Below are 12,959 nucleotides of genomic sequence, written 5' to 3'. Positions count from 1 at the left end.
GCTCCCCCCCCCTTAATCCCCAATGCCGCATCTCCACGGCTTTGAACACCTCCAGAGATGTGACCCCCCATCCCCATCAGTAACTCAATGAAAGTTGTTTTGGAAAGGACAGCTGAAAGCTGAAGGCACGAGACACTCATCTCTATGGAGCTATTCCTATTGTCAGTTCTCACATGTATAAACAAGAGGGGGTACAACTGTTTGTGAGGGTGGATGGTGATAGGACAAGGGGGAATGGTTTCAAACTGAGACAGGGGAGGTTTAGGTTGGATATGAGGAGGAAGTTTTTCAGCCAGAGGGTGGTGAGGCACTGGCACAGGTTGCCCAAGAAGGCTGTGGATGCCCCATCCCTGCAGGCATTCAAGGCCAGGCTGGATGTGGCTCTGGGCAGCCTGGGCTGCTGGTTGGCAACCTGCACACAGCAGGGGTTGGAACTGATGAGCGCTGTGCTCCTTTGCAACCCAGGCCATGCTGTGATTCTATGTAATTCAGGGGACACCATCCCTGAAAGGCCCACAGGGTCATACCTTATGCTAAGTAAGTGACAAACATGATCCTGCTGAGATGATGGTATTTAAATTTTAACACTGATTTGAATTGGGTCTGGATTTTATCAGCTGCTTTAGAGCTGCATTACCCCTGGCAAAAAGGTCTGCACAAAAAGGTCTGTGGGTGAACCGTTCTGGCTTCACCATCTTCGAGTGATGCCCCACTTGGTTCTTACTTTCCTTCTCTCTAATTCAGGCCATCAGATACCCGTATTTGTTTTACCAATATTTCCTGCAATCTATTAGATACAGAAATGTAATATTTCAAAATCATTTCTGCTTTTCCAGTCCCAGTGACAAAAAAGCACTTCTGTCTAAGCAAGTCCTACAGCCATCAGTGACCTGCAACCAGCAGCCCTACGAAGAGCAGCGTGCATGAGTGGAGAGGCAGCAGCCCAAGCTATGGCTGCTATCACACATAGATTTTGGATTACCTATGGCCAAAATGCTTTCACACGCTGAACTCATGGCTATGAAGAAACAACTCCTTTATTGTATCATGGAACTATTGCATTAATTATCTTTTTCTTTCCCCCTTTTTAAAATCTTTTTAATCCTCTCTTCCTCCTCCCCCCCCCCCCCTTGGGTCTATTTTAAATACAAAGGAAATCTGCCAGCTTTTAAGGAATTTTTCCCATTTTCCCTAACAGATGACAGAAAGGGAATTAATATTATATTTAAAATGCAAAATGGAGGTCATTAAAATTTCAGCCTAAGTAAAATAAGAACGTCTGAATCCCAAAGACCACAAACCAGTGATCTGCCAGGGACAATGCAGTAACTCATTACCCTTCTGTGTCCAGCCCTTAGTACAGCAAAGCATCAGAGATAAGCCAACATTTAACTATTTATTTTGTCTCTCTGCAATGTCTTCAGCAGTGCCAGCCTGAGGTAGGCCTGAAAATCACAGGATTATCAATGCACCAATTCCTAAAGTGCTCTATAATTCCTTCCAAACTCAAATTCAAGCCCACATCTCTGCTCTGAGGTTTTGTTTTTCCCTTTTTTCTTTTCAGTGGACACCTTAAACCAAAGGCATAACTGTTCAAAACATCACATGTATGCCAGAAATTGGCAGGAAGTGAACAGATTTCATACGTGCATCTCCTGAAGCACAGGGGTCAGCATTTCCTCATGGGGTGAGGCTATTCTGTTTGCAAACCCCCAAAGCCTTGGTCTGAACAGTTGGAGTAAAGGTCCTGGAAGGGCTGATTCTGTGATTCTATACGGAGCAGGACAGGAGCCAGAGTCACACTATGGGACTGCGTTAAGAATCAAAGTTATGCAGTTTTCATTTCACCTTCTTACATGGTGCTGTAATACATCTCGTACCGTTCATTATCACTGTTACTTGATCATAAATTATAATGTACAAGAAGTACAGCCCCAGTAATTTCAGTCATACAGTTTCCATTACACGGTTTCTTTAAGGAAACTCCTCAGAACATTTCCATGAAGGATTTGTTCCTATAAATGAGCAGTTAGTGCCATACGACTTGTTCTTTGAAGGGAACACACCACTTAGTCACGCAGGATAAAGGAGATACAATCCTCAGGCATTATCTGATGGAAGCCTCAATGCGAACATAACACCCTTTAAAAATTAAAGAGTTTTACTCAAGTGCTGAAGGATGGAGATGTGAACCACAACTGCAGGGCACAGTACGAATGTTGGCTTTGTAACCATTGTTGGATGTATTGAATGAAATTAAACATTGCAGAAAGAGAGCCACACACTTCATTCTTCCAGATGGGGCCATGGTTACCTCCCCCCTCTTTCCCTCTTTGCTCTATAGGCACCTTCCCCATCCCCATGGTGTCACTGCCCAGCAGATGTGAGATGGAAGTCCACCTGGTACCTCATCCCAAAGTGGGGCTTATTTCAGTGGCTCCTCCATCGCTCCTTTTACTGAGAACACCCTTATCTATCTGGGTGAATAAAAAGCCACTCACCAAACTCATGGTGGAGAGGGGTGATGGGACACGGTGTAGTGGGGAAGTACTGCTGGCAAGTGGACTGAATGACCTTGGAGGTCTTTCCCATCTGTGGTGATGCTGTGAAACTCACTGCTGCGTGGACAGGGGGCTCTGCTGCCCTCCAGATGCACTGTGTGATGCTCCGGGAAGTTGAAAAATCAAGCATTTGAGAAATTACTGCAAGAACGGCATTTTCATGCCTGTTTGCTTCGGAGGAGGTTCTGATTTTGCTAATTGCCTCAAGGAGGGATTCAATTTACTGTTTGCTGCAAACTGTGTTCTAATTTAGCTTATCCTTGTGGGCAGGCAGCTGCATTGGATTATGGCAATATTTGGGGCTCATTGAGCCATTCTCCTGCAATTCTCCTTGCCCTTTTTCGGGACATGATTGCTGCCTTGCACCTGGGCATGCTGGTTGTTGGCATAACCACATCAGCAAACCAGCCAGTGGGGGGGGGAGGGCACCACCCCCCTCTGCTCTGCCCCCAGGCCCCCCGCAGCGCTGCACCATGCAGCCCCCTGCAAAGAGACACGGGGTGCTCAGACAGACAGCATGGGCTGCTGGCCCCAGCTGGGTGATGCTGCTGAATCTGCCTGGAGAGGAGCAGCAGCTGCCCAGCCATCGTGGGGTGGGTTCAGCTCACGAGTGAGTGCTGGATGGGACAACCAACTGAGGTGCTAACAAACACACTCAAAACTTTTTGCTAAGAGATTCCAGATTAGACCGTGCTTTCAGTAGCTGCTGAACTGTTTTTTGCATCTCGTTAATGATGGTATAGTTATGGCTTCATACACCACATGCAGGCACTTTCCAGATGAGCCATGCAGTGACTTGATTACAGTGGGTCGTTAGGAACGGGGTCTTCTGGCCGTGAGTCTGCACCTGAGGGCTCCTTTGTTGCCCGAAGTCTGAGATGTGCTGCATCTCAGGTCACATCACCTCTGCTCCTGCTGGCCCACAGCTCTCTGACACATGAAAGCTGCCAAGTTTTCTTTACATCCTTATGAAAGCCATACAATGAAAGACAAACTTTTTCAAACAAAGATTTTCCAAGCAGGAAACGCTCAAGCTCTGTCCCTGAGAGCTTTCTTTCACATTTACTATTCCGTATTACAGCAGGATCCTGTGTTTCTGCATTCAGCTCTTTCCAGCCCTACCCAGAACGTTTCCTAAACCCACACCACGAGCTCTTTTTAAAGACACGCATTTGATTTTGCTCCTTCCAAGTGGTGGATTTTGCTGCTTGGGAACATCAGCTATCGTCATCATCCTCTTTCCCTCGCTAAGCTACAAAACCCAACCTAAGCTGCAGAGGATACAAAAAGGAAAGCACCGTATCAGAAGGATGTGCTTTTACAAATCCCTCCCCATGTTTGTTCATTCCCAGTAATTCTCTCATGGCCACGAATCCAACAAACTCCCAGCACAAAATATTCCTTCCCCTTGAGTTCTGAGCTCACAAAAGCACGCAGAGATGCTCACCAAGGAAACTCAAAGGGAAGAATCACACCTGCGCCAACTGGAGGTGGGAACTGAAGAGCTCATTCCCAACTCCTGTTTTCAGTTTAACTGGACCATCACACAACGCAGGGAGCTCCTGCCATGGCTCAGTAGGAGATGCACCAACACACACGCAGCCAGGGGCAGTCCTCAGTGCTGCCCAGGAGGGATGGCAACTTTCTTAATCCTAATGAGCTTTGTTATGACTTGGAATAGACCAAGCAGCCTGATATGAACGCACCAAGACCAGGACGGTGAAGACATGCACTTTTTCAGGACCGAGCTTTTGCAACTACAATCCCAATACCCGGAGATACGGCCTATGTAATTAATGGGAAAAGTTTCCCATCCTTACTTTGCACTCTGGGGCTGTGTATGCACTGAGGGCCCTATGAATTCCAGGCAGCAGCTGCAGGTTTTCCAGTGCAGCCCATGGCTGCTTCTGAGGCAGAGACTTCTCCTCCCAGACCAAGGACTCGGTGGCTCTGGCAGAATCCACAGTGGCTGAAGTTCTTAAACTCCATATATTCCACTCTTTATCTGCTTTTCCTCATGAGATCTTTCTACCCTTTCATGGCGATGGGAGGAAGGACATTTCTACTATGGATCACTTACGCAGCTTTAAGAAATACTCTGGCAACACCTCGAGGATGTCAGCTTTGCTAAAGCAGAGTGGGCTCCAATGGGCAGAAGACCCCATCTCAATCTCAGCAGAGCAGAAGATAAGGATTTTCTAAACTGTCTGGACTCTCCTAAGGAAAACAAGTGCCAGGCTGCACTTCACTAAGTATTCAGGTGAAATGCTTTTTGCAAGACAAAACCAAATAATTCTAGTTGTAACCTCCATCAGGTGGGATAATTTCCACATCTGTTCAACTTTCTGTCTTTGTTAACAATGCTCCAAGGAAAAATTTAAGTTTAAAGCTCGGGACACGTTATTTTCTCCTGATAAGTGACAGTCTGAAATTACAGAAGCAGAAATAACGGGAAATGCAATGAAGAAAGGATCAGGTAAATCACAGTAATCACAGTGATCACAGTGACAGGCAGCAGAGAGCTCAATAAAATATTACACTGTTTACTCAGGGTACAGACTACCAAAACTGCTTGCGATGCTGCAGCGATGGTAATGAGTAACAAAGTAATTAGCAGCTCAGTTGTGCCAGGGCAGCCACTGCCTTTAGTTGTAATAATGGGGCTGCATTTGGACAAGGGGTGGCAGAGCTGTAGGAATGGCCATCAGACACACATGCTTAGAGGGAACCAAGCCCTTGGAAGTGTTCTCAGCCAGGTTTGGGCTGTGGGTGCTGCTGCGTGGGGTCAGAGGTTGAACTGCACTGCCCTTGTGGGTCCCTTCCAGGTTGGGGTACTCTGCGATCCAGTCACAAAACAGCTTTCCAGGCAGCTTTTATTCTCATCATCCACTTCAGATGTCCTTATGCAAAGCCATGGATCTGCCCACTATTTGCTGTAATGCTGCTACACCCCAGAGGACACCCACCGAGGAGAGCTGCCACAGCCACCTTTGATAAATTCTCGTTCTGAATTTGCCTTCTTTCCAAAACCCCCTTTTTAAAGCTTTCTTTCAGAAGGGTTCATCACTCTTTTGGCAACTGGAGTGCCGCACAGCTCTGCCAGCTGGCTGCGTTTGTTATCTCGTGTTTGTAGGGTGGGAGCTCACCGGGCCGAAGCTTTGGGCAGCACTAAGAGAGGCTTCATTCTTTCCTCATCCTTGCCCCATTCCCCCCTTACTTTCCCTCCTTCCATTCCGCTTGTGGCACTGCGTCACGCTGCAAGGACCTGCTGAAAGTCACCTCGGGCTCTTCCACAGGACTCTCACAGGTCACAAAAAAGCTCATTCAGCTTAATTCAAATGTATCAGAACTAATATACTTTGGACCAGAGAGCAAATGATTACTTTGTGTTGATTACCCTTTGCTTGCAGATTTCAGAAGATGGAAATTTCAGGCTCATAATGGAAATTCAGCTGCAGCCGTGACCATAAAGCAGCTCCAGCATGTGGAATTACGAGTTGCAGACCGGCAGAGCCCCGTTCTATTTCAGATGAAATATTCCAGACTTACATCCCAGTAAATGAGATCACCTGCTAGTGCAAACACTTGCCATGATTTAAGGCTTTTAAAGAGGGCAGAAAGCCATACACAGACATCTTACAGAGAACGAGGCCCTGCAGCTATCGGTGTGGAAGCAATCCAGTGAATGGATAAGGAGGACAAGCCCTAAAGGGAGCATCCTGCACTTCTTGGTGCCATCAGCCCTGCAAGGGGACATGGGACCTTGGCTCCACGTGGGGCCAGCTCTCCCATCCCACTCTCCCAGCCCCTCTGCTCTGTGTGGGGACGAGCCATGAACAGCGGTTGGCAGTCGTGAGTTAATCTTATACCAAGAGCTGACATCCTGCTCGAGTGCTGGCAATTTCAAAGAGTAACGTGTTGTCAGTTTTAGCTGGAGAGTGGTTGCTATGTGAGTTTAGAAGTCTTTTGCATATTTATTTTGTCCCACTTTAAATAAATTTGAGTAAGATTTATCTCGTTAACTCCAAATGCAGGTCCCTCTTGGCCCGACTGAAGAAACAAATTAGACTTTGCAAACATTGCAAAGACTAAATCAATACATTAATATTTAGGGGACATTAAAGAGGTTTATTAAGCAGAAAAAAGGCCTTGAGTATTACTTTGGAAATATTACACACTCATAAATTTAAAATATAGGTTGTGGTTTCCAACCAAATCTGTAAATGGCACTCAGGGAGACAGCTGAGACATCTGCACGCCCGGTGTGCACGGTGGGCATGGTGGGCAATACCCACAGATGGCATAAGGTGCCAGGAGCAGCGCCTGGCTGAGGCTCACCTGGCATCTCCCACCCACCTGAGCCCTCCTGGTGGCTGCACTGTGACCCACGCATTGCCTCCCTCAAAGGTCAGCTCTGTGCACGGCCAGAGTAGCTAAACAATTAATACGTAAGGGTGAGAAGTATTTCATTTTTTGACTTCAATTCAGCAAACAGCTGAGAGTGACATCATCCCTGCATGTGGCAGGGGGGCTGGAGATCTGTGATCCTTGAGGTGGCTTCCAACCCTGGCCATTCTGTGATTCTGTGATCCGCAGCTCACGGCTCTGCAGATCAAGCACCTGGCTCTGATGTAGATTATGCTGATTGCAAACTCCTACCTTCTGAACTTTTAATTTAATTACTTTGTAATTCTCACTTCTATTTAACAAGATCACTGAAGTAAAGGAAACTGGATTATCTTCCTCCCTTTCATCTGGGTTTCCTTTCTCTGATGTAAATGGGGGCTAAAGACACGTTAGGATTTTTCTTTTATTATCAGTTACCTCAGTTTGTTTTCTTGATACAAAATTCTTTGCCCAAGCACTCAGTAACAGTGACCACAGCTTGACGTAGTGTTTCCTTTGGGCCCTGAGCAGGGGCTGGAGAGGTGGAATTCCCCATCAGGCTCTGCTCTCACTCGTCCCACTGGGCAGGCATGGAACAGCAGCTGCTTCCCTGCAGCCCACAGCCATTGAGCACGTCCCAGGACACAGTATTGTGTGCATGAGATCTGTGGTTTAATCTGTGAGTGCACAGCATTTGGGGTAACACAGCCAAAGCTGTGCCTGGGGATGCTCCTGTCATGAGCCAGAAAATAGATCAAATCAGAAGGCAAGTAATGGAGGCATGATGAATCTGTTGAACTCTGGGGCCAACAACAAAACAGGAGCCGTGCCCACACTTAGGTTCTGGCCATTTTGCAGCTTGGACCTCTTTGCCTTTCTGTGTTTTACTGATGGAAATCAGGGCGCTTTGGATTGCCCACTAAAATGCATGGGTTCTCTGAAACACTCGGATGCATAGGATTGGAAATTGTCAGCCCAAGGAGCAGAGCAAAGGATATTCAAAATGAAACCTACTGCATCTGTGCATGTAAAGATCTAATGGAACAAAAAGAGAGAGAGAGACTGAGTTGGATGGACACAGCTTTTGAAGTGGGGGTTTCACAGCAAACAATTTTATAGTCTGCAGTTTAACCTATTTGAGAGCTTATGATCAGACCTAAGTATCGTCCATTCAATTTACGACCCCTGGCTCCTCCACTTCTGTTGTTTTCAGCAGGAAAAGGTCTTCTTTCAGTGTTATTCGATGGAATGCAGACTGTAGGGCAGGGGAATGATATAGGGCTGTGTTGCTGCCTTTACATTTTCCTTCGCTCTTTCTATTTCATCTGCTGCTCCCGAGCTGCTGCCGATCACTCATTCACAGCACAGATGGGAACCCAGCCCTTTGATGGAATGATTCCACTTTGGCTAAAGATCTGCTTTGCCCTTCATTTATTTTTCCCCAATAGCAGAAGTCACTTCTAATCTTTCAATACAAACTCATGAACGGTATGAAAAGGAAACATAAAACCACCTCCACGAAATGTTATGATGTCATCCCCGTGAACCCTATGCTGCAAGAAAGCACGTGCAAGCTGCAGTGCCAATTAGCTGATGTTCCCTTTACAGCCTGTTACTTTCAGGCAGCTCTGTCTCCATTCTCTCAGGATGCATAAATCCTCCACCTGTGCCCTCCAAGCCCAGCACATGGCAGTGAGGCATGGGCATGGAGCAGCACGAGGGGAAGGGCTCGGAGCTGGGCAGCCCCGTGCTCAGCCTGTGATGACCCACAGAGGGATCCTTCCCATGTGGGGCAGGCGATGGCAGCCCACCTGCCAGGTGTGCACAGCAAGACCCTCCCTGCACAGCTGATAACCGTTCATACTGTTTGGTACCTCAAAATAGGAGCTAAGATAGAAAAAAGTATAGCCCAAATGACCACAGAAAACAGAAATAATCTTGGAGAAATGCAGTATATATACAACCAAAACAATAACTGATGCTGTCGCTGCTTCTTCCCTTCAGCCTCCCAGCCCAGCTGTGTGCCAATGCCCCCCAGCCCCCAGGAGCAGCGCACACACAGCTCTGCACACTCAGAAGTCTCTGGGGAGCTCTGTGGGGACCACACAGCGATGGCTTTCTGGTGGCACTGAGATTTTTCATGCACCAAATGCCCTCGGAGCCAACAAAGTCCAGCCGACACACACAGCACCCCGCTCCGGAGGTCCGGCAGTTAAGAACAATTAGTTAGAGAAGCATTAGGTACCCATCATTTGTGTGTGTGCCATATGGATTAATAGAGATTGCCATTTCAATTCCTCTGTTTTATATTCATTGCTTTATCACTCATAAAAATGCAAAAGAAAATGTTAATGATGATTACACCAAAGACTAATAAATTAAAGCCTTAGGTTATACTTTGCATTTCTGAAGATATAAATGCAATCGCTTAATAATTATGCATATTTTAACTATTGAGTTATTATTTCTCTATATTCCTGCAGTTAGCCTAATTAATTTTAAGCTCCTGTTTATATGTTTTATAAATGCAATTAATTTCCAACTATTTTCTTAGCCCCTCGTGCGAGGGCATTAACTATCATGCAGACAATCAGAACGAAGGATTGCTCTCCCCAGAACAACACAATCAATATTACCTCCACGCGTAAAGCTGGCAGCCCAGCTCGAAACAGAAAACCATCTCGTGAAAATAAATGGACTTTTCTAATTAACGACAGGCAGTACTTCCATGAGGAAGCTGTGGTGTGGATGAGACGAAAGCTACGGATTGGTACAGCAAGATCAGCCTCCCTTTGTCTTCAGTTTGGTGTTCATTACTGAACTGTGCTGCTTTTACAGCACGCCCCCAACACCAACTTGCAATTAGCTTAAACACGTACCTTGCACAGTTAGGTGCACCTGCATCGTTCTGGGAGTGTGCTGGGTTTGCACAGAACAGGTGTAGGGACCGTCATCTGTCACGTCCACGTCCTGGATCTGCAGGCTGTACTCTCTCCTGTTTGCTGTCGCGATGGAAACTCGAGGGTCCACCGACCATTTGTCACTGCCAGCAAAAATAATGCTCGAGCGGTTCAGCCACGCACCTTTGGAAGCTCCATCTTCCAAGTAACACCTGGGGGGAAAAGGGAAACCGTAGGTGTGAAAACTCAGACTTCCTGAATACCATTAACCTGCTATCAATTTTTAGATTGCCAACAGCTGCACCGTCTTAGAGTTGAACCTCAAAACATACGGGGCATTCGTTGATTCACAAACCGATGTAAAACCACGAGCACGTGAAAACAGAGCACAGTTCCATGAAATCTATTTAGAACTTTAGTGGCGTGGTACTGGCACAAGTAGGTGTGATTTGTTTACAGTGCCTTACCTGGGGTTTTGTGCAATAATCACTCATAAGAATAGTTACCACCAAGGCTGCTTTTCAGGGCAAAGTCCCTCTGATCAGGGCCAGCGATACCAGTGCCCTACAACCACATGCACCCCAGACAGATTCCTCTCTTTCTAAATTATAGTTGATGAATATTCCTCCATAAGGACTTTTTTTTCCCAGCGAGTAAAAAGTGCAGCCAGAGACAGAAAATACACCTGCCTGAGGAGCGAGGAAGCACTCCTGCCCAATACACCGGGGTCTGAACACAGCACTGGCGCAGGCACTGCCAGCTGCCCAAAAGCAATCAGCTGGAAAACATAGAGAACGAGGTGTGCTGGGAAACCTCATCTGCAGTCTGCTCTACCATCTCCAGAATCAAAAACCAGTTGGAGTATTAAAGGTCAGTATTAATTGAAAATCTCTTCTATAGATACGCAACCAGGAAAATCCACCAACCCGACAAGCTGGGTGTAACGGCAGCATAACCTTCCACCAAGGCAATTAGGCACTGCTGTTATCAGTATTTTGTGCTCCGCATTAGAAAATGTTTGTAATTTTCTCCAAAATAGATCATACCTCCTATCATCTCACATCGCTCACCTGCACACCTGGGTGAGCAGAAATGCTCTTTCAGAGATGCCCCTGAATGTCACTGACCAGTCCCGAGGGCAGCACCGCAATCCGGCAGCTCCTTTGGCTCTGTGCAGGAAGGAGCCACTGGAGAACTGTGGCAGCAGGTCCCAGCACCTGACTTGAGCACAACCACTGAGCCCAAGGATGCAGGAAGGAAAGCTCACACCATTCCCTGGGTGTAGGGCTGAGGTGCGCTGCTGCGAGCTGTGGCAGTGCAGTGATATGGAGCCCAACAGTTTTGGGCTCTTCTGTTTGAAATTAGGGATCTCAGGGACAGGTGGGAGAGCAGGGGACAAGAAGGGCACTGATGGCTATTCCTCAGCCCCATGCACTTTGTGGCTGTTGCTTATCCACTGCTTGGACAGAGTCACTATCATAGAATCACAGAACTACTGAGGTTGGAGAAGCCCTCTCAAAACCCTGACCCCACCCCAGCCCTCACCCCCATGCCCACTGCCCACATCCCTCCATGCCACATCCCCGTGGTTCTGGAACACCCCAGGGACGGTGATCCCCACCCCCTGGAAAGCCTGTGTTGGTGCTGAGTGCTCTTAGGGACAAGAAATTTCCCCTAATATCCAGCCTGAGATCCTGGCATACAACCTATGTTCCGTGTGGCAGCAACAAGGGATCAGTGAAAATCTTCTGAATTAGAGATGCATTCCTGACCTTCAGCCAGAAGGATGACTTCTGTGAGCAGCAACTGAAGTCCTGAAGGAGCAGCAGGTGAGAAACCAAGCACAACAATGCGAAGAAAACTGGGGAACACCAGCACAGCATGGCTGTATGATGTTCAAAGATGCTTCGCATAGGAAGGAAAACACACACAAGAACAGTTCCTGGCCACGGAAATGTTGGTCTTAAGAAAAGGACAGGAGAGAGGAGATGAGACCTGAGCAGAAGAGAACAGCGACAGCTCAGGTAGGGAACACAAGGCTGGGAGGAGCGGCTCAAATCCTGGATGTGATCTGCTCCCCATTTTCCATACAGGTGACATCAAACATACAGAAAAGGCAGAGCAGAAAAGGGAGATGGCAGCAGAGAGAGCTGGAATGGTCTGAGAGCGAAAAGCCACAAATCCAGCAGCGTGGGGGGTTTGGTGGAGGAGAAAAAGAGAAAGCGGTACTTTGTGGCTGGAAAATAATAACTGTATTATCTGTACTTAAGGAAATGAGGAAAGCGAATCAGGCAAATTTTAGGCTAACCACTGGGAGCACAATAGAACTTAAGGCTTTAAAATGACTTTAAAAGTTTAAGGAACATAATTCAAAGTGCAATAGACTAATGGGACATTTTTATTTGATAAAGAGATTTTTCACATGAAGGAAATCCAACAGAAGGAGATAATGCGGTAAATCTCTTTGATAAAGCATTTAAATAGTGCAACTATGGAAACTGTTAGGTAGGGGAAAATGGTGATTTAGTAGCTTACGCATATGGCAGCATTGTTTAATGGGAAAAGTGACATTCGTATTAGAAATAAGAAACCAGAAGCGTCGGGCTGAAATTCTTCACAAATGATCGCAAAAATAACTATTCAGTCATTTAATTAAGGGTCTCATCGTGGAATCTGAATAGACAGGCAGCTCAGATGGAAGCCGTGTGTGATGTGTAAGACATGAATGGGGGTGGCAGAGGGAAGCGTCCCTCTGAGGGCGGAGGGCTCCATGGAAGGCTGTGAATCCCAGCAGGGATCTGAGGGAGCTGGATGTGCTCAGAGTGCCAGGAGCTGCTCTGTGCCAAACGGATCACAGTGAGCAGCAGGCCAGGGGAAGCTGGGGAGCTCGGGTGCTCCCTGGAACCTCTGCAGTGTGTTTCTGCAGCAGCTGGGAGCATCACTTCTACATCAGTGCTCCTGGAGGGACGGCTCCACGTTGCTGCCTCACTGGTGCACAAACACACAGCCACAAATGCACTGAATGTGTGATCCCCCCCCCCCACAGAGTGCAGCCCCCCCAGCTGTGGGACCAACGTGCCCTGCCTTGAAGGGCTGCAGGCATTGATGGTTG

The 12,959-nt window shown here is 47.2% G+C and overlaps 1 protein-coding gene across 2 annotated transcripts in view; it reads right to left on the bottom strand.

The window, feature by feature from the left end:
* The window catches only part of NEGR1 (neuronal growth regulator 1), a 188,246-nt gene that overhangs the window by 97,922 nt on the left and 77,365 nt on the right, over positions 1-12,959 (bottom strand). For both annotated transcript variants that reach the window (XM_048945051.1, XM_048945052.1), the window contains exon 2: positions 9,827-10,059. In XM_048945051.1, coding sequence (XP_048801008.1) covers positions 9,827-10,059 — 233 coding nt within the window. The remainder of the gene's footprint in view (positions 1-9,826; positions 10,060-12,959) is intronic.

This window comes from Lagopus muta, chromosome 5 (assembly GCF_023343835.1).
Source record: "Lagopus muta isolate bLagMut1 chromosome 5, bLagMut1 primary, whole genome shotgun sequence".
NCBI lineage: Eukaryota > Metazoa > Chordata > Aves > Galliformes > Phasianidae > Lagopus > Lagopus muta.
The sequence above is the reverse complement of the archived record's forward strand: the minus strand, read 5'-3'. Positions and strand labels throughout refer to the sequence as shown.